Source organism: Anabrus simplex, chromosome 1, assembly GCF_040414725.1.
Source record: "Anabrus simplex isolate iqAnaSimp1 chromosome 1, ASM4041472v1, whole genome shotgun sequence".
NCBI classification, from domain to species: domain Eukaryota; kingdom Metazoa; phylum Arthropoda; class Insecta; order Orthoptera; family Tettigoniidae; genus Anabrus; species Anabrus simplex.
Window position 1 is genome coordinate 1177160066 of NC_090265.1, and position 27105 is coordinate 1177187170.

The 27105-nt window shown below is 37.8% G+C and overlaps 1 protein-coding gene across 2 annotated transcripts in view; it reads left to right on the plus strand.

Moving 5' to 3' along the window:
• LOC136858164 (hemicentin-1) overlaps positions 1–27105 on the plus strand; it is a 709155-nt gene that overhangs the window by 279575 nt on the left and 402475 nt on the right. For both annotated transcript variants that reach the window (XM_067137503.2, XM_067137504.2), the window contains exon 22: positions 17972–18066. In XM_067137503.2, the coding sequence (XP_066993604.2) occupies positions 17972–18066 (95 nt within the window). The remainder of the gene's footprint in view (positions 1–17971; positions 18067–27105) is intronic.

Sequence of the window (27105 nt, forward strand, 5' to 3'; positions counted from 1 at the left end):
ATTTGCCTCTGCCAAATGGCAGTAGCAGCTGACCTCAGGAAAATGGTGATGAAAGAAAGTATAAAGCATTCTTACTTTCAATTTTCATTTAAACAAGTCTGTTATGAACATTCTATGACATTCAATTCCTGGTATTGATTAATTTGAATTAGATTTATCCAACATTAAGTAAATTCAAAATTTCAAGAAAAGAACTGCATTTGTAAATGAAAGTCTAGTGACTATCCACTGCTAGGGACAGATACAGTGGAACATTTTTGTAAAACGTAACATGGTGCTCTCCACCTTGGAGTGCTCCAAGAAATTAGCTTGGCTACTGTGGAATCATCTGTAAATCCTGCAGTTGTGATAGGCTCTGAGGAACACTGATGGAGGATTGTGGGGATATCTTAGACTAATGAAAAAGAATTGTTTCCATGAAAAGTTGTTTTAATGACAAAGTAACATTCAACATTTCAGGGATGCTGAACAGACATAAGAATTTGGAGTGTTGAAATACTACATACATTCTTTAACATGTATGTGAATCATCCAAACCTAATGATTACTATATTATTTCTCATCACAAAATATTCTTTTTGTCACTGATAGCACTGTGATAGGAGTTATGTACCTTGACATATTGAGCCCATAATTCCTCCTGCAACTGGAAGAAGGCAGTACTGACCTCATTGTTTAGCAAAATGATGATCCTCTGCATTACATTCAGTCACCTTAGTGACCAACTGCCAAAATGATTCAGCATGCAGATGGGACAATACCAAATTGGTGATCAGAGTTACCCATAGAGTGGGGAATTCTGATCATTCATTTATTTTTCTTGGTTATTATTATTCGACTGTCGTATGTGTAATACTGATCACAGTTTTACTTTTAACAGAAGATTTATTAGTGTACTAATATATAAGCTTGTTTTTGACATTCAAAATTTCTATTCATAAAGTAATTGGAAATTCTAAATGGACTATTAATATATCTTATGTATAAAAGTTACACTTTCCAGTTTTATATGGCATTTGAATGGAATCAGAACAGGTGTTATAGTATTTTCTTACAAACTATACTGAGTGCAGTTGTAGTTCGGAGTTGTACTTGAAGTCCATGGATGTGCATATCTTTGAGAAAGTTACATACAACTGTCCAAAACATTGGAGTGGGGGGACTTTAAAGTCCTGTCCTGGTGACTTATTCAGTGTGGCAGAGTAGGCTATATTTATAGGAAATTGCCCCCATTTTAAAATGAATGGTATAGCCAGATTCACAGGTGCTAAATCTATTCTTGGAATAAAACACTTTCTTCCTGAAGCTGAGCTGATATGAATTTCTGCATGAATGATATTTTTGTATGGCTGCCCTAGATTTATTCTCATTCCATTGCACAAACCAGATTTATTAACTTCATTAACATCATCAGACACTATGGAGTCAATGCTAATGTATGTTATTTGATCACCTATCAAACTATTCAGAATCTATTGATTGATGAAGTTAACTTGTTTGTTTCTTGGGCAAAATAAAATTGCTACTTTGGAAAACATTGTGCTCCCACTTGGATGAAAGAAGAACCAATTAGTGAAACTTGTACATTAATTTTTGAAATCTGATTTTGTTGAATCTCGATAATGCCATTTGTCCTAGCTCTCTGTTTCTGAGTTTAGATGCCATTCAGTGAAGATAAAGTGGGCCATAAAGTAGACTATTTAAATCTTGTCTGGATAACAGCTATTTTGTAACAGTGAGGAACTTCTGCCAAGCACTGTCGGAGGTCTGCACCAAGCAAGATAATTTCTCTAGCGAAAGGTGATTTATTGTTCATTATAAGTAGATAATCTATTGCTGAAAGAGTGTAATGGGGAGCTGTAGTTGCCTCGTCCTATGTGATCAACTTAACCTGTTTCATTTACTTTGTGTCTTCTGACATTCTTATGTTAGACGTAGAGTTCTGCGAATTTGGAGTCATAACTGTCTCTTTCCTGTGACTTAACTCAATATTCATATTTCTCCATACATCAAAATGACAACCTCACCTTGTTGAATGAGAGTTATTTTGTCGAGAAAGAACCAAGCATATGAAGTTTTATCTCAGCCGAATCATATCTCTACCACAGATCTCTAACTCGCTGCCAGCCTCTTCCTCGATGATAGTTAATGTGTTCTTCTTCCGATGACCAGATGGTGCTGTGTCATTAGTAGCCTCTCCTCCAGGCTTACTCTGTATGCACAGTGGCTGGGTGACTCGCCGCAACTCCGATGCATGGACATTGACAGGAGGGTTGGTCTTCAGTAAGTAGACCCCATAGCCCAGCTGTTTTGGGACCGACCTACTTAGGTCCAAGACCTGTGTGAAACCCTCCAATCTTATTACTGACTGGGTGGTTACATCGCAATATTTATTGGCCTGGTAGGAAGATCTGCATCTCTTCAACATCTTGAGCCTTGGCCTGGGTAAGGGATCTCTTCTCGGCTAAAGCTTGTTTCTCCTTGATGTTCTACTGCTGCTGCTGCTGCTGCTGCCACTCTTCCAGCGAAACAGCTGCATCATCTTGACCCGAAATGGACAGAGGACAAATCTCCCAATCCCCATTGCCGTACAGATGTCGACCAAGAAACAGCTCTTCTGGGGAATAGCCGGTAACACGGTTGATGTGTCGTCGCAGGGCAAAGAGTAACCGTGGTATCTGACAGTCCCACAGTCGATGTTCTTTGTCTATCAGGTGGACTCGTAGCTTCCTTTTCAGTTCCAGGTTCTGTCGTTCTGTCGGATTTGCCCTTGGGTTGTAGATAGGGGTGGTCCAGTGCTCCACACCTCATTCCATCATCATTTGCTGCCACTTTGGTGATGTGAACTGACTCCCGTTGTCTGACAGAATGCACCACGGATAACCGTAGCGGCTGAATACTTTGTCTTGTAGCAGGCTGGTGATGCATCCTGCCGTGGCTTCAGGTATCGGAAAGGCCTCAATCCATCTTGTGAAAAGGTCAGTGATTACAAGGAGTCCTGTTTTATCCTGTGGTGTTCTAGGGTAAGAACCCATCAAGCCTAGAATGAAACATCTGGCAATGAGGAACATGTATGTCAATGTCATACTTTCATATGTGCGTACACCTGTTATATTATGTGACCCTCTCAGACTGATTCTGATGGTTCTGTCAGCTTCTGCTTCGAATGCTAATGCTGTACTGCATCCAGAGAGCCGTCTGATGATGATTGAATGCACCTCTTCCACTTCTATTATAACGTCTAAATTCAAACCTCATTGTTTGAGAAGCCTTTCTCACGGCCAGTCAAGATTTTTTTCCGAATACCGAAGCAAAGTTCTCTGCAAAACATAAAGAATTTCACCTTATTTTCTTGACACAGCATAAGCCCAAAAGCCCATATCATGTCAATATTCCAAGATGTTCAAATGTTTAACTTTTTACCCCAGAAAATATTGAAACATGAAGGCAATTTTAATGATGGTGCAGGCCTTTGTTTTGAGGTAATTAGTGGCTAAACTGTAAGCCATATCACAAAGCTAAAAATACAATCGCTGCCGAGTTTGGAGTGATCTACAACTTTGGTCCTGTGAATTTTTGTCGAATCTTGATCCCTTATACATTAGATTTTGTAATTTTTACACACACATTTTACAGTTTGACACACTTATAGAAGATAAAATCATGAAATTCAGCATGCACATTGGCACAAACAATGGCCGTATGTCAGCCACATTTTATGATTTTAGCTGCCTCATATGTATGTGAAAAATAAAACAATGTTTGAAATCTGTCCCAAATTCCACACTATTCAAAGTTTCTAACTCCATGTAATGCATAAAAAGAGGAGATACAAGAAAATGTCATAGGACCAACCATGTAGACCACTAAAATTAGTACCGAGCTCGATAGCTGCAGTTGCTTAAGTGCGGCCAGTATCCAGTAATCAGGAGATAGTGGGTTCGAGCCCCACTATCGGCAGCCCTGAAGATGGTTTTCCGTGGTTTCCCATTTTCACACCAGGCAATTGCCGGGGCTGTACCTTAGGTAAGGCCACTGCCGCTTCCTTCCACTTCCTAGGCCTCTCATATCCCATCGTCGCCATAAGACCTATCTGTGTCGGTGCGACGTAAAGCAAAAAAAAAAAAGCACTAAAATTAGTGTCTGATGGTGCAGTCTGTTTGTTCATATGACATACTGTTTAGTGGCATTTAATCTCGAAATAAAGGTCTTCAAATTACAAATGCCCATATACTTTTGTTTATCTGTCTATGTATATACATTGAAGTTGATTTGTAGCATTCTAGAAAGGGGGGACCTGTTATAATTTTTTGAAATTATTATTTAATTTTTAATTTTTTTACAATTGATGTTATGTCACATTGACACAGATAGGAGAGAAAAGGGCTAGGAGTGGGAAGGAAGTGGCCTCTGCAATAGTAATCAAAACTCCCCTCAATGACATTAACTGGCAGTAGGAAAATGGGCCTGCTATTATAACAAAAACTGCCCAACTGCACTGTAAATGTTATTAGTAAATGGGGCCTCCCATTATAATGAAAAATCCTCTTCTCAGTTTGACTGGCAGTAAGCAAGGGAGCATTCTGCAATTTTAGTCGAAACTTCCCTACCGATTGTATCTGTCAGTAGGAAAGGGTGCCCGCCATTATAAACAAAATTTTCCAACAACATTGTGACTGGAATTAGGCAAAGTGGCCTTCTCTTATGATCAAAACTCCACTACTCAAATGTGACTGGCAGTAGGAAAGATGACCTGCTGTTATAATGAGTACTCCCCAGCTTGGATGTGACTGGCAGTAGGAAAGATGACCTGCTGTTATAATGAGTACTCCCCAGTTTGGATGTGACTGGCAGTAGGAAAGTGTGCCTGTCATTATAATGATGACACTCCAATTCTGTTGTAATTGGTAGTATGCAGTGGGGCTTGTAATGAAAGTGCCCCTACTCGATTGTGAATGGCAGTATGCAAAGAGGCCTGCCCTTGCCAATCTCGATTGTGATTGGAAAAAGGAAAGTGTGCTTGCCATTTAATTAAAACTGCCCAACTCAGTTGTGAATGGCAGTAGGCAAGTGAGTCTGCCATTATAGTAGAAACTCTTCAGCTTTTCAGATTACCGGGAGAGTTAGCCGTGTGGTTAGGAGCGCACAGCTGTGAGGTCGCATCCGGGAGATAGTGGGTTCGAATCCCACTGTCAGCAGCCCTGAAGATGGTTTTCCGTGGTTTCCCATTTTCACACCAGGCAAATGCTGGGGCTGTACCTTAACTAAGGCCACAACCGCTTCCTTCCCATTCCTAGGCCTTTCCCGTTCCATCGTCACCATAAGACCTACCTGTGTCAGTGCGACGTAAAGCGAAATAGAAAAAAAAATAGCTTTTTAGATGAGGTGGCATTCTACAAGTACATTTGCATTTTTGGTCAGGAGTCAAATGCCTCCTCATCTGAAAAACCGAAGAATCATAACTGATGGGTGAGCAAATGCCCCGAAGACCATGCAAGGATTGACTGCACATCCCTCCCCTCCTTGGTCTCAACTTCTGGACAAACAAGATAACAAACAAACACCAACAGAATTCTGTAGAACAGAACCTACTTTCCATCAAATGAAATGACCGATCATAATATTATGAACACATATATACAACTTCCTTGGCTGAACAAAAAAAAGATAAAGATAAAAAATTATACAAACATGACTGTACCACAGGAAAAACAATGTGTGATGAAAGCCTGGATATGCCTTAGATTTGAACCTCCTGGTCATTATGAAGGAACATCTGAAAACTCTAATTTATTTTACAGAGGGAGAAACAAATTCCTTATTAACCTGGTGTTCATTTGCTGGTTAACTTGCATTAGGATGAGCCACACATAAACATTTTAAATAATAGAAAGGTTTTCATTCTTGCTTGAGATAAAAATATTGTAACACTTAGCAAGTGGTGGCCTGTTCCTTCTCTTTGACATTTCGATGGCTGGGGAACCCTTGTCTCACCGTGCTAAAGCAACTGTGACCCGACATCTCGACCCACCAAGCAGTCTAAAGAACCTTATTCTTCTTCCAAATTTAAATCCTTTTGAACATAATTCTTTCTGTCTATCTATTTCTCACAAATCACTTCATGTACGGAAAATTCTTGTACTACACTAAAATTCAGGGTGTTATTCCGTAGATCACATTAAATTTTCCTGCTAATCTCTCTAGCACAATAACATTTTATTAGATCGTTGTCAAGTCATTATTATTCACAACCACTTGGATGATCAAGTATTCTCTCGAGTCCTCTGTTCACATCTTACTGAACACATATAGCAAAAACACAGGAAAATCCCTTCAAACCTATAAAATATATAGTTCTACTTCATCTTAGATTTCAACCTCCAATCTCCAAATAATTCTCTTCCTCCAGTCTAAAGCACTCACAAACTTTAGGGCGTTCTAATGAACTGTTCCCTTTCTCTAGTCATCTTAATTGTTCCCCAGTTAAATTTATTTGAGGCTCAAGGATATGATATGCTATACAAGCCCTAAGGAATTTTTCTACTAAAATATACCCAACTATAACACACTCAAGTTTTCTTTCTATTATAACTGAACCTTGTTACATTTAAGATCAAATCTACATTACATATTTACATACAAAACAAACCCTGCATTCACTAACTACTTAATATCCAAGGTGTACTCGTTGATATGCTGTCCATCATTCAAGCGTTGGGAGGTTCCATGATGATTTACTGCTCCATGCCAGCTGTGCTGGTCACTGAGCGGAAGGTCCTGGGTTCCTCCTCCAGTTGTTGAGCTATGTTGCTGGGCTGCGGTTCACTGGCACTAATTGTTCTAGATAACACTCCTCCTCCTCCAGTCAATCACACTCTTGGCACTGACACAAAGTATGAATTACCATATCAGGCACTGTTTATAGGTAACACAAGAACTCCCGCACTTCTTTTATTCAGCCTGATTAACTGGTTGGGACTAATATTGTTCCTTCCCTTTGTTCAAAGAAAAATATGACACAGATCATCATCATCATCATCATCATCATCATCATCATCATCATCATCATCACTACCACCATCACCATTATTTCTCCCTTATCCAGCTCCTGCCGGGTCGGGGTATTTATGGCACTTTTCCATCTTCCTCTTTCCTTCCACCTCCCCCCTCCACAATCTTGTCCCAGTTTCAATTTAGTCTTCCTATGCCGCTCTTCACTGATTCAATCCACCTTGTTCTAGGTCTTCCTCTTGCTCTTTTGCCCTTGCACTTTGCCTTCAGCATCTGTCTTGGAATTCTATTCTCCTCTATCCTCTTTAGATGTCCAAACCACCTTAGTTTATTCTTTCAACTCTCTCATTTAGCTTTCCTATCCCAACTTTCTTCCTAACATCTTCATTTCTCACTCTGTCTTTCCTGGTCTTTTCTATCATACTTCTTAGGAATTTCATCTCACTGGCTTGAATTCTACTCTCTTGCTTGCTAGTCGAATTCCAAGTCTCAACTGCATAAGCCAGTATGGGCACATAGTACATTTTGTACATTATCTCTTTACTTTTCCTTGGTACTTCTTTGCTCCAAACAAGTTTATTTACACTTTGGTAGAATGCATTTCCCTGCTTTACCCTCCTGCTAATCTCCATGTCCACCCTAGCATTTTGCATTAATTAATTTCCTAGGTATTTAAAGCTGTCCGCAATTTCCAGACTCTTGAGTTCCAATTTTCACAGTGCCCTTTCCTTGCCTTTCCCCTCTTGACATCACCATAGTCTTGTTTTACTCTGTACTGATATTCATGCCATACTTCTCAATTTTTTCATTTAGTACATCTAGTTGTTGTGCACTTCTTTGCTGTTCTTTCCCCAGATCCCAACATCATCTGCAAATATCAGTATCTTCATCTCTTTATCTCCATAGGCTTCCTTTGTTTCCTTTACAATTTTGTCCATAACCATAATAAACAAAAGAGGTGACAGGACACTCCCCTGTCTTAGTCCAATCTTATTCCTAAATCGTTCTGTCTTTCCAACTGGGGTCAGTACACTGCCAACACAGTTGTTGTACATTGCTCGCACCATTTCTAACATTTCTCTTCAGAGTCTCTTTTTAACCATGGTTTCCCAGACCTTCTCTCTGCGGACATTATCATATGCCTTTTCTATATCTATGAAAATCGTGACCAGATCCTTTCCAATATTCCCAGTTCTTTTCCATCAGCTGTCTCTTGCTAAAGATTGGGTCCACTGTAGATCTTCCACTCCTGGAGCCATATTGTTCCTCTTGTAACTCTCCTTCAATCTTTCTTCTCATTCATCTTTCTAATATCCTTTCCAGTATTTTAACTACCTACAATGTAAGTGTGATTCTCCTGTAGTTGCCACAAACTTTCTTGTCCCCTTTCTTAAATAATGGTATTATTATCCATTTTTCCCACTCATCTGGTACACATTTGTGTTTCCACATACACTTTAGTAGTCGGTACAACCATTGCATACCAACAGGTCCAGCAGCCTTTATCATATCCACGCTGATTTCATCCAACCCCATTGCTTTTCCCACCTTCATCTTTTGTACTGCTAACTCCACCTCCAGCATTGTTATATCATCCTCTGTTGTTGAGTCCTCATACTCTATTGCTTCTGTCTCCCCTGTACAGTTGTTTGGATTCAATAGCTTTTCAAAATACTCCTTCTATCTTCTCTTTATCTCTTCTGGGCTGCTACAGTTCTTAATACCAAAAATCAAATCAAAATCACTTTATTTGCAAATAAGGTGTCTACCTTGGTGACAAATGGTACACAAAAATACCTTATTTTCAGGCACTACATTTTAAATCAACAAGAGAAGAAGACATTTTCCTAAAATACAGTATTATACAATTTACACTAACAATTTTTCTATTAAACACACAACACATCCTTAATAAATTTGTTTTTTCAAAAATTCCACTCATATCTTCTGTACTTACAAACATAATCAACTTATATACAGTATGTGAAATTACTTCTAAAACTGCTATAACCTCAAAATGTACATTGCATTTTAAAAAAAGCCATTTTGGTATCTGACAAGCATAGTGACCTGCTGCATCTTAACCAGAGCTCCTTTCGCCACCACCTTTCAGAGTTCCTGAAGGGCCTTCACAGCTACCGTAGCAGTTCCAGGGCCCTTGAATTCCCCATTGTACTTTACCCCTATAGGCAGTCCCCTACTTTGGCTGTCCAATTTCTGAAGACCAGGGGATGGTACTAATTTATTCACAAAAGTTCTTTATTTACAATAACCTGCATAGGTCGAATGCCCTCCTAATATTTCATTTCTCTGTTACTGTTTATTCTTTTCTTGAATATCTGTAGAGACTTTGGAAAAGGATCAAACACTTTCCCTGGTAAACTATTTCACTCCTTCAAACCCTTCCCAATGAATGAAAATTTACCCCAGTGGCTTCTGCTAAAATCCCTTCTAATTTTATACTTGTGGTCAGCCCTGCTGATGTAATTATTTTCCAACTTAAGCCTCTCGTGGATTTCCTCCCATGCTTCCTCTCCTGTATAGGCTCTATATAATACTACAAGTCTAGTTTTCTCCCTTTTACTTAAAGTTTCCCATCCAAGTTCCTTTAAAATTTCTGATACACTACTTTTTGTCCTGAAATCCCCTATTACAAATCTTGCTACTTTCCTCTGCATGCCATTTATTTCTTTTAATAGGTACTGGTAGTCTGGTGAGGATCCCAAACACTGTTTGCATATTCCAATAATGGACATACCATACTTAAGTAACTTTTCTCTTGTAATTCTTTGTTACATCCTTTAAGTAGCCTCATTATTACATGTAACGATCTGTATGCTTTCCCAACAATGTCATCAACGTGACCCTTCCAGTGCAAATTACTTTCAAATCTCACACCTAAGTATTTGCACTTGCCATCTTTTGGGATAACTACCTCATCCAAAGTATATATAAATTCAGTTTACAAGCTCCTGTTTGTAAATATTGTAACAGTTGATTTGCTTCTATTAACCTTCATATTACGTGACCTCCACAAGCCATGTATTTTCTCTGTGAGAATGTCGTGTGTCTTGTACTATATCAAAACACAATTCCTTCTGTCTACATCAGAGTTCTATTGTTTTAAGAGTTCACCTCACTACTGCACAAAGAAAAATACTTTTACAAGACGTGCGACATGGGCCTTCAACTGAACAACGTGGACACTGATGGTAAAATCGTTTTTGGTGTGGGGGCACGCTAGCTTAAATATGTTTAATCCAAGTGGTGATGGGCATGGACTCTAATCTCCACTCCAGTTAGTATAACTCCTGATCTCGGTGTCGTATAACACAAATGATGCAATCAATGTGTAGCCGACAATTTCCAATGACCAATTATGCCATGCAGAGTTGAAATCACTCGTTAATTACTTCAGAAATCCATCATGTTTTTGGCTACCTACGGGGATTCCTATTCCGTTGATGACAAGTTACAAAGCTAGCATCTGTTTCTTAGAAACTTACCATCCGCAGTTCTGCGCAATTACGCTGAAACCCATATACTATTACCATTCATGGTTCTAACCTCTAGATAAAATTTATATGTTATCAGTATATGTTTTTACTGTTATACTTTAAATAAAAATTTTCAAAATATTCCTTATGGTTAGTCATGTTGCAAAGTTGGCTCTACCTGATTTGGTCATCCTGCTAGACGTGACTACAAAGATTTCTGCGCTCTCTCTCTCTCTCTCTCTCTCTCTCACCCTTCTTTGTAAATGGTAATATACAGTTCGAACTGCTAAAAGGGGAATTCCTTTCTCTTTCTATAGATGATGCGGACTGAAGCTATGGTCCCCTCAAACACTCAGTGAGCTTTCTACATACCGTTTTAGTGCTTTACCCTGTGGGGCACGGATAACTAGCTCTACTGTTTGGCAGGCCCAACTGCTGCCTGTTCTGACTAACTTCTCTGACTGCTCCCAAGTAACTGCTCTGTCTCCTCACTGTTTTTTTGCCGAGTGCCTGCTCCCTGCCAAGTGACCACTTCTTCTGAGTGACCCCGAGTCTCGCTTGTCACTGCCTTTTATCACTTCTCTGAGTTTCTAGAACATGGCATCCCCTATTACAATGTTCTCTACCATCTCTGACTTGTTAGCTTCCTATTGGTTACTTCAAGTGTGACCCCACCCATCTCCTGCACATAAATGTGACTGGTAACCTTCCACTAAATCTTTCTAGAAGGAATTGTTGCACCACGAAGTGTGTTCATAGTTCATAGGGCATATGCCTACGTGCTTGTTTTCCACTGGTCCACCCAATTTGAGCCTCAAACCATGACCTTCTGGTCTATTTACTGCTCTTCCTGACAAATATTCTGATTGCTCAAGATTGCTTCACTCACTGCTGACTGAATGTTCCAAGTTTCGACTAGCTTTAAGAATGCTTTTAAATATAATTTGTAATTCTGCACTTATTCACTGCACTGACATTTAATCACTTAATCACTTAATCACTTAATCACTCACTTCCACTGATTTTGTTATTATCTTCTTCTCTTATGTTATACTTAATCTAATCATAATTATTAGGGATTTCTGACTGGAAGGTCAGTGGAAGGAACATGTTAGAAACATGGAGACATGTTCAGAGTCTTACGGGTGATGATGTCACCCAATATTGGCATATATGTTCTGTTGACAGTTGAAGTACAGGTGGCCAGATGTTCAGATGGATGGTGGCGCAAGAACAATTATTGGTGAGATAGCTGAGAATTGGCAGTAGTTGGTGGAGATATGATGAGTCAGTTTCCAATAGTAATGTAAGAAAGTGCTTCGGTAGCTGATGATTATATTTGGCCAGAAAAGGACCATAGACACATTTAGTTAAATTTAAAAATACAAAGTACAGGGTGACCCAAGAGTCTGTTAACATTTGACAAGGTAATACTTCGTGGAATATTGGAGGTAGCGAGGTAATAATTGACATATATGATTTGCATGTCATAGGGCTTTATTGACACCAGCAACAAGTGCACAAACAGGCCAACACATGGCACTGGACAGCAATGCATCAGTGATGCCCCATGAGACCCATGTATAGTATAAAAGGAACTGTCATGAGAGAGGGCATCAGATGCACCTGCAATCACAGCATGTAATGTTTGGCCTTCCTGGTCCCCCGACTTCAATCCATGTGATTATTGGTTGTGGGGTTACCTGAAGTCGTAAGTCTGCCACGATCATCCGACTTCATTAGGGATACTTAAAGACAACATCCGACAGCAATTTCTCACCATACCTATGGATATGCTGTACAGTGTTGTTCACAACATTGTCCCTGAACTACAGGTATTGTTGATAAATGACGGCCGGCATGTTAAGCATGTGTTATAAAGAACATTGTCTCTGCCAAACCTTGATTGTTATACTAATTATTGCTTGCGTATTGCATGAAGTGCCAATGGCCATAGCCATGTTGAAACACCAGATGCCGTGTGATCTCCAAAGTTAAGCAACATAGGGCGTGGTCAAGATTTGGATGGGTTGCCATGCACTGTTGGTGGGAGGTAAGGGAATGGAGGAGTGGAAAGGAACTGGCCATTCTACTGCACGTAAACTCAGGCTCAGTCACACCTCTGTGGAGGTTCGGACCTGCCTTCGGGCAGAATACACCCTTACCTCACCTTATTGTATGAAGTGCCATCTGTTGGTCATTTTCTGTACTTTATTTTGGTGTCAATAAAACTCCATGTCAAGCCAATCATGTGTTTTAATTATTACCTCTTTACCTCCAATATTCCATGAAGTATTGCATCGCGAAATGTTAATGCACTTTCGGGTCACCCCGTACAATTACCAAGCACGTTCAGTTTCAAACCAGACTCTTCTGATTTTTTATTGTTTTATGATATTATTAGTACCTACCAATTATATTGTATAATATAGTTGATTCAGACCATTACATCTCCAAGATTAAATTTAAATTAACTCCTAAAAGGAAAAATAAACTGCATAACCTTAATAGGAAAAGATTGTGTGATCCTAGTTCAGTCATTAATAATCGACCATACTTTGAGAAATCCACAACACGTTTAAGTGATAGCTTGGGAACCACAATTAACAAACTAAAAGCCATAGCAAAGGAAGTTGCTCCCATTAAAAAATGAAAAAAAAAAAACATCTCGGTGGAATGAAGAGTGTGATACAGCAATACTATCCTGGCATAAAGCTTGGTTGAATGATTAACAACAAAAAACAAAAAGCCCTAGAGAGGAACTATTCAATGCTAGATGATTAATGGCTAAAGAAATCAGGAGAGTTAAAAGAAATTATCAGAAAGAAACATCAAAATCTATTGATGAAGCTTTCATTAGAAATAAAATGAGAGACTATTACAGGATATTTCAACAGTGCCAAAAAAAATTATATTCCTACTCTTCTGATGAAAGATAAGAATGGAAAGGTGGCCCATAGTGATTATAATAATGCAATCATTTTGGCTAAATACTTCAAAATATTACTTAATAGTGATGAACCTGAAAAATATTTTGAATTTGATCTATTTCCCAGATATAAAACAACTTTGGAGAAGGCCATACCACCAGTTTACGATGAAGTAAGTGCAGCTATTGATTCACCGAAAAATGTTAAAGCAGCAGGATAAAATCAACTAGTAGTAGATCTCTAGAAGAATTGCAAGAAATCAGCTTCATTTCCCATATCAAATCTTATTTACGTTGAATCAATAACAGTAAATTTCCACCTTTCTGGTACTTATATTTGCTTTAAGCAAATCAATCAATCAATCAATCAATCAATCAATCAATCAATCAATCAATCAATCAATCAATCAATCAATCAATCAATCAGTCAGTCAGTCAGTCAGTCAGTCAGTCAGTCAGTCAGTCAGAGTACATGTTTTGTTCCATCGGGAACATCTTCAGCTATATTACAATGCTTAGGAGAAATTATAAGGTATATCTGTCTTCTTAAAAAACATCTTAATAAGTACCTTATTATGCTTAAACTCTATGTGAATTTAAAAATGTTAATTAAAATCAATGTGGATGGTTGAATGGGGTGATCAGATGGGAACAGAAATGAATTTACTTTATTTTAACCTATTTTAAAACTACATCTATTAATTTGAAGAGATGTTAAAAAAGTTTTTGTTCCCAGCACTTCCTGTTATTGACACTGGAAGAATGTGATTATACAGACTATTCAGAATCTATATAAACATCTCATTGACATTTGGAATACAGAAAAATTGCCTGAAGAATGGAATGTTGCAATTATACACCCAATCCATAAAAAAGGTGATAGTTCAGATCCTAGTAATTATCGGACCGAGCTCGATAGCTGCAATCGCTTAAGTGCGGCCAGTATCCAATATTCGGGAGATAGTAGGTTCGAACCCCACTGTCGGCAGCCCTAAAAATGGTTTTCCATGGTTTCCTATTTTCACACCAGGCAAATGCTGGGGCTGTACCTTAATTAAGGCCACGGCCGCTTCCTCCCACTCCTACCCCTTTCCTGTCCCATCGTCGCCATAAGACATATCTGTGTCGGTGCGACGTAAAGCAACTAGCAAAAAAAAAAAGTAATTATCGGGGATTTTCTTTGCTAGATATCACCTATAAAATTTTCTCTAAGATCCTATGTTTCAGAATCCATGACCAGCTTGATAGTGAATTGGATGAATATCAGGACAAAGTTGTCCAGATCAAATTATCAGTCTCAAATGGATCATAAAACAACAGCGCATTAGGAGCAAAAATTTAGTGAATGCTTTTGTTGATTTCAAAAGGCTTATGACACTATCCATCATGATTTATTACTACATGTCCTTACTGAATTTAGTCTACATTGGAAACTTATTAACATTATTGCGGTCACTCTGAGAAACACAAAGTCTAAAGTTAGGTTCAGAAATGAAATCTCTGAACCATTTGAAATTCATACTGGTCTTTGACAGGGGGATGGATTATCCTCATTGATGTTTAAATGTGTGCTGGAAAAAATTATTCATGAATGGAGTAATGTATGTCCTCCAACTGTTAAGACTGGAAGAAATATTCGACTAAATTGTCTTGCATTGCTGATGATCTGGTGCTGTTAGCAAATACTATAGAAGAAGCAAAATTTCAAGCAGAGGAACTAGGAAGATTAGCAGCAAAGGTTGGGTTGAAAATATCTTTTGAGAAAACAAAAATGATACCATCCTTTAAAATTGACACTTCACATATTATATTAAATAATACTCAGAAGATAGAGTTGCAAATAAATTTAAATATCTTGGTGAAATTGTCACTTGGAATGCTAATGAAAAAGCATCCATAGATAAAAGAACTCTAAAATTGAGACAAGAACAACAAATTACATGGTCAAGTCTCTTTCCATTAATGCTAAATTTTGCCATTAATCAAACCAGAAGCAACATACGCATGTGAAACTTTATTCAAACTAAATACCCAAGCAACAACAGACAAACTGCAGAAAGTGGATAGAAGAATTCTCTGGAAAATTAATAATAAAAAACATCAGGTTGATGGCCAGTGGAGACTTTTACCCAATTCAGTAATTTACAAGGAAAGTGGATCAATTATTGACACAACGAGAAAACAGAGGATTGTATGTTTTGGACACATATACCGTTTACCAAATTTTAGACTCCTAAAACAAATTTTTGATTTCGTTTGGAACAGTAAAACAAAAAACACTTGGTTTAAAAAAATACAAATGGATTTGGATGAATTGAAAATTACTACAGAGCGAATTGAAAATAGAGAAGAGAAGAAGATTCTAAACAACCAATATACAAAACTATCATTTAAAACATCAAAACATAAAGCAGTACCGGTATTTTACATCAGCAGAAGAATAGGCTGCAAGATCGTCTAGAATGAAGAAGTTTTGGGAAGAGAAGAAATTATCAAGTGTTAAAAACTGAAATTATTTGATGTAATTATTTTTTGAAGATTTTATTGTATACGGTTTATTTTGGTGCTCCAATGTGGGTGTAAACAGTGTAAATAAACACCATGCCATGGATTAGCTCTCATTTTAGAAAACAACCTTAAATTATTAGCAGCTGTCTTAGATTCAGAAGATACATAAGTTGTCATCAATTCAGTTCGTTTTTATTCGTACCTATCAATTATATTGTATAGTATAGTTTAAAAATTGAGTAAGTTTAATATCTGTAATCTGGATCACCATTTTGACTTGTTCTGTACCCATAAGCTGAATATATCTGTCTTAATCTTGATAGATCTATAAAATTAATAAATTCAGTAACTGTTCATCTTTGATAACCAAGAGATTGGTGTCTATTGTTTCTCTGTCTATTATTGAAATGGTTGTAACCACTTGGCTATATTGAAACACAAAATGGAAAAATGTTAACTGGAATAAAATATAAATGACAAAATTGGGTGCCACCTACAAAAGATTTACAAGAATAATTGGCGCTGTAGAGCACGAAAGATCTCCTCCCAAGGCGACGGCCATCAGGCTTCATTGCTTCATTACCTTAACCTGCTTCTATTCAACTCTGAAAATAAATTTGGGTTTTTCTTTACTCCACCAATAAAATATTTACTATAAGTTGCACTATGTGAATTTACTCTTGACACAAAATAAAACAAAACAGACACCAATAATAATCATTACATGATGAGACCAACTGGTTTTGCCGCTTAATAAACATCCATAAACATCTGTTATTTACAAACATAAACAGTTCTGAAGTTCACGCTTCAGATTGATGGTTTCATAGTCAGACAATGGAGCTCTGGCTTTCTGAGCTCAATTAAGTAGGTTTGATCTCAGCTACGATACAGTGATATTTGAAAGTTCACAAATACACAACCCTCATCTAGGTAGATTTACTGGTGCATAAAAGAACTCCTGAGGGACAAAACCTGACACTTCAGTGTAGCCAAGATGGGATATAAAACTATTAACACCGGGCGAGTTGGCCGTGCGCGTAGAGGCGCGCGGCTGTGAGCTTGCATCCGGGAGATAGTAGGTTCCTATTATTGTTTGACTCCTTAGCTGAATGGTCAGCATTGAGACCTTCAATTCAGAGGGTCCTGGGTTCATTTCCCGGTTGGGTCTGGATATCAATTGCATCTGATTAATTCTTCAGGCTCAGGGACTGGGTGTTTGTGTTTGCCCCAATATACTCACCTTCATATTCAAACAACACACCACACTACCAACAACCACAGAAATATGCAATAGCAATTACATCCTTCCACATAGGGTTAGAATCAGGAAGGGCATCCAGTCATAAAACAAGTCTAAATCCTCAAGTGGAATACAGTTTGCAACCGCACAGGTGTGAAAGAATAAGGCTACTCCTCCTCCTCCTCCTCCTCCTCCTCCTCCTCCTCCTCCTCCTCCTCCTCCTCCTCCTCCTCCTCCTCCTCCTCTTATGACCACCTTTTTAACAAGAAGAAGAATATGTGTTCATCACCTCTTCAGTTACAATGTTTTCAGAGATGCTGGAATTTTACTAAGGGGTTATTTAACTTGCTAGTAAAATTACCAATGCAACTCTCTCTCATTTCAAAACAGCTTACAAGGGAACAGTTGCCTAGTTATTCTTCCTCTTGTGAAAGATGAAATGAATCATGTAAACTATAACTAAGTGAGCTACAATTAAAGAAAAATTTGAAGTCACAGGTACAAAACCCTAAGTAACAAAGGCAGTTAACAGGATTGTCAGATGTTATGTGATTCCAGTTTAAACATTTAAAACCAGGTTTTCTGATGCATTAATAATAAGCATATTTTGATTTCTGATTTAGGAGAAATATTAGAACTTTTTTAAGAAACAAGATATTTTGTTTCATAAATCTACTTTTTGATAATACTAATAGAATATTAGAATCATTAGATGTTGAAGTGCAACTTCATATTTACTGTAAGTAAATATGTCTCAAACATTTTGTGTACTTTGCATTTCAGTTTCACAGCAAAGTCATCCGATGGTGGCCAGTATGAGTGCATAGCTACAAACATTGCTGGGAAAGACAAGTTCATTACTAGAGTCACAGTTATGGGTAAGTTTGAATTACTATCCATTCGTTAATAGCTTATTTTATACCGGGCAAGTTGGGTGTGTGGTTAGGGGCACGCTGCTGTGAGCTTGCATCCAGGAGATAGTGGGTTCGAATCCCACTATCGGCAGCCCTGAAGATGGTTTTCTGTGGTTTCCCATTTTTACACCAGGCAAACGCTGGGGCTGTACCTTAATTAAGGCCACGGCCACTTCCTTTAATTTATTTGAAACTGAGCAGAATCTCATGCGACTTATCCCATAAATTAATAGCTGTAACCCATTAGAATTAGGAATAGAAACATATGCTATAATATCAAATGGATTGTTTTGTGGTGGGTGGAGCTGCTGTTGGTACTGTCAAGGTTTCAGTCACCCTGGAGGCCACAATGAAAGTACAGTACCACATTGGCCCGAGTATAATTAAATGATTTTTATGATAATATGTACAAAAACAATCCATAGTCGTCTTTGCATCTATTTGTAACATTCGGCAACTGTACTGGCTTGTGAACAGAAGGCCACCACACTGAGCATTCAGCCAAAGAGTTGTACTCCTGAAGACAGGGCATGTTGAAGTTTTGCTGAATTGTCTGGTTGTTTTAAACATTATTCCTTTCGTGTTCCTTGATGCAAGACCCAATTCCCACTGGAAAAGCACGTTTGACTAATGTACACCTTACCGGAAACATGTGGTTTTATTCACCTTAGGATGTAGTAGCAGGAAAGTCTATCATTGTTTGAATCTTGGCATAGGCCAATTTTTGCAAAAATACCAATTAATATTCTTTATATTGTACTTTCAGGGAACTTCTACTGTTTGTTCTTTGGTGTAATCAATGTAAGAGAGGTAACAGGTCTCTTCACTTCTTCATCCTATGATGATTGTTTATTTGTTCTGGGATTTAAGGCTCTATCATGTTGAATATTATTGTATCCATAAGACCAACTTTCAAACATCTTAATCCAACCTCAGGTTCCTTTCTGCACATATAAAATGAACTGATGTTTAGAGCAACAACGGGAATAGTTAGTATTTACAGTAGAGGCTGAATGAGACTGCTCTATGACAGTAGTGAGGAGACAGCATGGTGCACTACAAGGCAGCACAACCAGGGAAGCTGTCACCATCAATAAATATTCTTAAATGGAATATCATACTAGACTAATTTAAGGCTGCTGTATAAGTTGGCATATAAAATTACACTTTAAACAACATTTAATTTGCAGTGAGAAGCTAAACGACATTTTCTGTTGACACTGGACATCACATTTCTGTATTCTACATTCCTTATTTCATGGTGTATTATTTTTTTCTGCTAGTGTATATACAAGGACGGTTTGAAAAGTTCTCGGAATCACCGCTAGATGTCAGTGCTAGAGCAACGAGGTTCCCGTGCAATAATCACACATCCTTTGTGCTCTAGCTGCAGGAGTGTGGTAGTGATGACTCTTTGTTGTTGTTCCCGCGTAGTGATTTGTGACAATGGAAAAAACTGAGATTCGAGCAGTGATTAAATACTTTTTAAAGAAAGGTATGAAAGCAAAGGAAATTCATGCTGATTTTCAGAACACACTGGGGGACTCTGCTCCTTCATTTTCAACTGTTGCCAAGTGGACCAGCGAGTTTAAATTTGGTTGGGAGAGCTTGGATGATGATCCGCGTAGTGGACAGCCAAAAAGTGTAACGACCCCAGAATTTATTTCAAAAGTGCATAAAATGGTCATGGAGGATCCTTGACTGAAGGTGCGGGAGATTGCTGGAGCTGTACGGATGTCTCCTGAATGGGTATATTATATTTTAACTGAAGAATTGGGCATGAAAAAATTATCCGCAAGATGGGTGCCGCGGCTCTTGACATTGGACAATAAACGCACCAGATTGGAAATGTCCGAACAAAGTCTGGCCCGTTTTCAGTGCAACCAACAAGATTTTTTGTGCCAGTTTGTGACTACAGATGAAACTTGGGTCCACTACTATACTCCAGAGACAAAACAGCAGTAAAAGCAGTGGAAACATGCTGATTCACCACCACCACCACCACCACCACCACCACCACCACCAAAGAAAGCAAAGGCAGTGCGTTCGGCCAGAAAGGTCATGGCCTCAGTTTTCTGGGATGCAAAAGGCATTCTGCTGATAGATTATCTTCCTACTGGCCAAACAATTATGGGGCAATACTATGAAAACCTCCTAGACCAACTACAGGAAAAGATACGTGAAACAAGGCCTGGTTTGGCAAGGAATAAGGTCATCTTTCATCAGGACAACACTCTGCTGCACACAAGTGTTATTGCCATGGCAAAACTTCATGAACTGGGGTACGAACTGTTGCCACATCCACCTTATTCACCTGATTTTGCACCATCAGACTTTCATCTATTCCCCAAGCTGAAAATTTTCCTTGGTGGATGGAGATTTTCTACAAGGGAAGAACTGACAGCCGAATTGGAGAGGTATTTTGCAGGCCTGGAGGAATCTCATTTTTGAGATGGGATCAAGGCATTGGAACATTGCTGGACCAAATGCATTAGTCTACAGGGAGACTATGTTGAAAAATAAAAGCAGTTCCACCGAGGTAAGATACTTAATTCTAGTACATTCCGAGAACTTTTCAAACCACCTACATACAGGATGAACAGTTTTTGTTTATTCCAAATCTACCTACACATTACAAAAATAACATTTAAAATATCTTCTGAAACATCAGAGACAAGGCACCTGTTGCCTCTTAGGTGAGACACCCAGTATATTAATATGTAACTACCATAACTTTGATAAGCAATCAGTAGCTCATAGCTGCCAAATGGTACAGAAACATACTGATTCTAGACCCAGCCATTTTGCATTATTATGCACAATGAGAAAGGCATCTATGGTTTATGGAGGTAATTGTGTGCTTCTCTCTTGTATAAGAATCATCATCATCATTATCTAAAGGCTTGCCTTGTCGCTGCAACCATTGATCTCTTCTTTCTGCAATCTTTTTCATCTCTCCATAACCTTGGCATCCCATCATCATAACTACCTCTTCAATGATCTTCTTCCATGGTTTCCCTCCGCCTTTCTTTCCCATCACCTTGCCTTCAAATATGTTCTTTATGAAGTAATTATGCTGGAGAATGTGACCAAAAACTGACGCTTTTCCCCTTTTTATCATTGTTATTAAATGTCTCTGTGTGTTTATTTCTGTAAGCACTGCTTTATTAGTTTACTTCTCAATCCAGCTAGTTCTTGTCATCTTCCTCCATAGCCACATTTCCACTGCCTCTAGTCGTTTCATGTCCTCCTTCAAGAGAATAAATCCTTCACAGCCATATAGCAGCACACTCCAAATGAATGTTTGGATAAACAATTTATTTTGTTCTTTATCTAAGGATTTATTAATTAAGAGCTGCTTCTTCTCCTCAAAGGCTTTCTTACACAGGGAAATTCTTATTTTTATTTCCACAGTGAATATGTTGTCATCGGTAATAACTGATCCTAAGTAGCAGAACTTGTGCTCCTGTTTTATTAAAATATTTCCAATTTTGAGATGTGCCTCTGGCTTCATTTTAGATTTGCTTACAACCATAACACTAGTTTTATTTACATTAACGTTAAGTTGGAAATCTTTTAAGATGGATGTTAATTTGTTGAGCATGATCTGCATGTTCTTCTCATTGTCAGCCAGAAGTGCAATGTTGTCAGCAAATCTAATACAGTGTACAGTTGTTCCATTTATTTCAATGCCAGGGGTTTTGGATTTAAAAATTTTCATGGCCTCTGCAATGTACAGATTAAATAGAAATGGTGATAAGGAACTTCCCTGTCTTACTCCTTTCCTGATCCTCACCTTGTATACTGTTTCATTACTTTCAATGTTTATTCTTTGATTGATGTAGAGGTTTAGTATTGCTTTTCTGTCTTTCCAGTCCAAATGAATATCATTCATAATTCTGAACAGTCTTTTCCACTGAACATTGTCAAAAGCTTTTTCCAGGTCTACAAAAGTTATATATGTATATATGTATTAAGCTCTAGTCTTCTCTCCAATTTGGTTTTAAGTGCTATAATAGCTTGTCTTGTTCCTACTCCTTTCCTGAACCCAAACTGCTCATCATCTAGATTCTGTTCAATTTTCATTTTGATTATGTGTTCTAATATGCATGTGAATTTTCTTGCTGCATGTGAAACAAGGCTTAGTATTCTGTAATTGGAACATTCTGTTGAATCTCCTTTTTTGTGGAGAAGTACTGCTTTGCTTTCTACAAAATCCTCTGGCATATCTCCATTTTCATAGCAGTACTTAGTGATTTTGAAGAGTTCATCCTTCAGCTTTTTTCCAGAGTTTTCCCACAGTTCAGCAGGCAGTTTGTCTGGTCCAGGAGCCATTTTCTTTTTCAGCTGTTATGGTACTTTTTTGAATTCACTTCTCACTATGGGAGGACCTAGTTCATCTTATGAAACCTGCTCTTGTTTTATGATGTACACATCAACATTGTCAATTTCTTCTCCATTATATAGATCCTCCAAGTAATCTTTCCATCTCTTCATTACCTCCTCATCATCTATTAACAGATTTCCTTCCTTATCTTTTATTACACTGGATTTTATAGCCTTGAATTGAAATCTTTTTACTTGATTGTATGCTCTGTCAGCATTTCCGATTTTCATATCATGTTCTATGCTTTTACAAATGTCATCCATCCATCTTTCTTTTGCCTCTCAGCACTTCTGTGTAATTAGGTTTTTTTAGTTTCTTATAGTTTATCATACCTTCTGGAGTATTTTTCTGGTGTTCTTTATTTCTTTCCTGAATGAGATTTAGTATTTCTTCAGTCATCCAGTTCTTCCTGGGTTCAAGCATCTTTTTCACTAGCACTTCATCTGCTGCCGTTGTAAGTGAAACTTTGACAGCATCCCAATCTGTTTTATTGTTGTTGTTGTTGTTTCACATGGTCATCTCTGTCTTTTCTTCGAATGCTACTTGTGTTAATGGACCATTTAACTTTTCTAGATTCTATTTCTTGCTTCTTGGTTTCCTTCTTCAGCCTAATTCGGCATTTTGCTAATACTGAGATATGGTCACTGTTGATGTCTAAGCCAGGGTAGCTATGGCATGACGTTACCTGATTTCTTTACCTTCTCTTAACTAGAATGTAGTCAATTTGGTATCTTTTACCATCTCCGAAATCCTTCCATGTGTAACATGTTCTATTAGGCATGTCAGTGTCAAATACAGTGTTCATTATGATCATGTCTTGTTCTTCATAGAAGTCCATCATATGTTCTCCTCTATCATTTGTTCATCCTAGACCAAATCTGCCAGCAACGTTTCTAGTCATGTTGCTGCCAACCACAGCATTGAAGTCTCCCATTATGATTATGTTATCTTTGTCATTGCTTAAATTATATCTTCTATTTTATTATATATTTCCTCAACTTCATCGTCATCATGTCCAGTAGTAGGGAAGTATACCTGTATTATTACTATATCTGTTGGTTTGGCAGCTAGTTTCACCATCATTTTTCTATCATTGACATGATATGTGTTTAGCATGTTGTTTGCCCATGTGTTTAGCATGTTGTTTGCCCACTTCTTTCCTAATATTACAGCTACTCCATATTGTCCACCATTTTCATTTCCACTATACAATTCTGTGTAAATTACCTTTGCCAGCCCATCTACTTTCACATAATCCCAGGATGTCTATTTTGCTTTCATCCGTAATTAGAGTTCTTCTTCTCTTCCTGTTCTTAGCATTGTTCTTGTATTTCATGTCCCTATTTTAATCTCTTCTCCAAACTTCTGAGGTTTTCACTTGCTGACGACCTGGGATACCTCAGTTACTCCCCTGCCGGATCTTGGAGTCCAAGTACCATGATTAGTAGTATCTAAGTTACACTTCGTACAATCCATGGTTGCTATACTAAGAAAAATAATGTGGTGGTTTCCCGTTGCCTTCCACATTGCAGTTTTACTGCCATTCAAGTCTGTATAAAAATGCTTTCCTTACTAAAGTCCTTTTGGCTGGAAATACTCATAGCTAGAATACAAAGAACTCTTTTAACGAGTAGCACTAATTTTGGGTACTCATGTTCATGTTTCCACACCAGTAAATAACTTCATTTTCTGCAATATTAATGCCAATGGCATATCTTATTAAGGCTATGAGATTTAACATGACAACATTTTTAAATGACAAAGTTGACCACAGAAATGTTGCTGTTTTGTGGGTCATTGTCACTCCCAGCTTAAGGCGTACAAAATATTGTACTTTTCTTTTCAGTGTCCTTACAGCCTGAAATATCACATAGTGGAGTTAGAGCTAAATAACAGCTTAACTAACTGTTATAGATACAGTATATCAGAATCTTTTAAGGAGAGACATACCTGATAATCAGCTTCTGTTTCCTCCTGTTTCAACAACATCTGCTGGCAAAGGAGAACCAAATGAAGAGTAGAAAAATGTTCTCTTTGTTGTCTCTCTGTCACTTCTTTAAGAGGTCTCAGAAAACAAATCACCAGTTCGGCAAGACCTTGATTGAATTCTTCCGTTACGGATCCTTTCTTTTCGCTTGGTAGTGACATTCTCATATTGTTGTAGTTGTTGTTGTTATTGTGTAATTATGTTTCTAACTTTACTCTATTATCGCTTGTAATGTTAAGCTAGTAGTAAGCTCAACCTATAGTATTGCAGGCTGTAGTGTTAAGCACTGGAAATACTTAAGTTGTGTGTGACTTTGTCATATCGTCATACAATAGCATCAGTGATGGTACCCTCCACCCCTCTTTCCATCCACCGCGCCTCCCACTGCAACTTCGTAATCAGTCGTTGAATAAGTTTAGTTGCTTTTATATCTCCTTGACAGTTGCATGACAGCCTTATGCACTACTTATATTATAACATCGGTAAGTTTTAATATTTTTACGAGTTGTATTCTCATTTTGTTTATGTTACAGTCTTCCAGTTACAGTTTCTATTTTACTTTTCCTTCTTACAGACCATATTAAGTTCATATCAACCTGGCTGCATAACACACCTATTAACGGAGGGTATCAGCTTGACTACAAGTTTTTATATAATTTTATATTATTCTGAATACCATCCCACCTGAATTTTACAAGAAAGTATTGGAACACCAAGGACACAGTGACCTCACATCACAACAGGATGCAGTGCTCAACATTTTAATTCATACAGACATCATCCTACTGTGTTTTATTGTATATGACAAGATGGAATTTAATTCCATGCCCCCATCCTTCAATTTTTAACATGTTACATTGTACTGATCTTAGTTTTAGATTTCTTAATGGGGGGCCCCATTTTCACTAGGTCTTATTGTATACAGGAATTTTAATTTAACTAGATGAAGAAGAGAATGTGCATATTCTCAAAACATGTACTAGACATAATGTTAAGGTGAAAGGTAAATATTAAAAAATTAACACATAGTATTCACTAGGCAGATCATCCACCTCTCTATTTATTGTGATTAATAGGGAGCAGATTTTTATGTAATTACTTTTTTTTTTGCGTAAGTTTTAACGCAAGTTACGAAGTTCATTATTCCTATTGTGCATCCCCAAGTGTAAAAACTGAATCTTATTTCACATAAAAACACATATTTTCACAATTTTTTATGTAAATACAGCAGAACCTCGATAATTCGAAATCGGTTAATTCAAAATCCCGCCTAATTCGAAGAAGCTCTTGTTCCCGGAAACATGAGATACAGTTTTGCATGTTATTTAAATGTTTAATTCGAAATACGGATAAATCTAATTCGAAGTACAATGTCGGCCCCATTACCGAAATTCAGACTTTTACTTCGAAACTGCCCTTACATTTTAAAACAATAGTATGTTACAGTGTAATTTCAACCCGAAATTTATCCCCTCCGCGGCATAATAGAACGCGCGTTCCGGAACGTGGAAGGGTAGCTTTCCGCACATACACTCACTTCGGTGAGTCTATAGTGCGCTTCATGATTGCTAAGTAGAATGAAATCGGAATTCTTTTGTATTCAACCTTTTAAGGAACGCCATAATATCACGCAACAGGCAGTGTGCGGAAAAACAGAATCTGCGAACACTGGCGATGCCGACAGTTGACGAAAAAACATACGGTAGCTCATATAATAAATTCGTAGGCACCGAACAATATTGTCATTGCCGGTAAATCTGCATTGCTTTATTTTAATGCAAGCCCAACCGGTCTTATGGTTTTAAATGGGTCATAGTAGTGCGTTGCAATGCACATGGGATGGAAGCGAGAAACTCTATCCCCTCGTCACAGGAAAGTTCGATAAGCCACAATTTTTTAAGGATGTCGGGCACTTTCTACGCCAGTACAAAGCATCTAAAAATGCAAACAGATGTACATATTTTAAGAAAATCTATAATAAGCACATAAATCGCCAATATTTGTTGATCAATAAAATTTAAAATGCTTCTGTGTTATAAAACAATGCTCATATTTTCATTTTATGATTACGGTATTGTTTTTAACAGTGTATTTAACATAATGTATTTGAATGTTTCGGCTATTTATGGACTTCCCTCCATAAGTTCTAAAACTTGCTGGTCACTGGCTACGTTGTTACATTTAGACAGCGATTTGATTTGCTGCACATGATGTTTCCTTGCATGATGTCATTCCAACTCTTTATGAGTCAGCCCTCTCGGGTTTTGTTTATAGAATATCAGCGAAAGGCAATCATGGAGAGATAAGGTAACATAATTCTGTTACGACATGGGAGACTCGGAAGAATATTGCCCCACCATTAGGTAGTGGAATTTCATCACTCCTAAGAGTAAGGTTAGCTGTTCGGGTCATATATCATTCCCGTGGTCGTGTGATTTTGTATGGATTTATAAGAAATATTTCCTTCAGTGTCCGCTGCTATTCTTTTTATTGAAACAGTGATTCACCGTAAATGCGTGTGTCGTAACCTGCAAAATAATGCCAAAAGAGAAGTCGAGTACAAGGTCGCGTCTTCAACAATATGTAGTGGAATTTAAAAGCATTTTCACTACCGATGGAAAAGTATTAT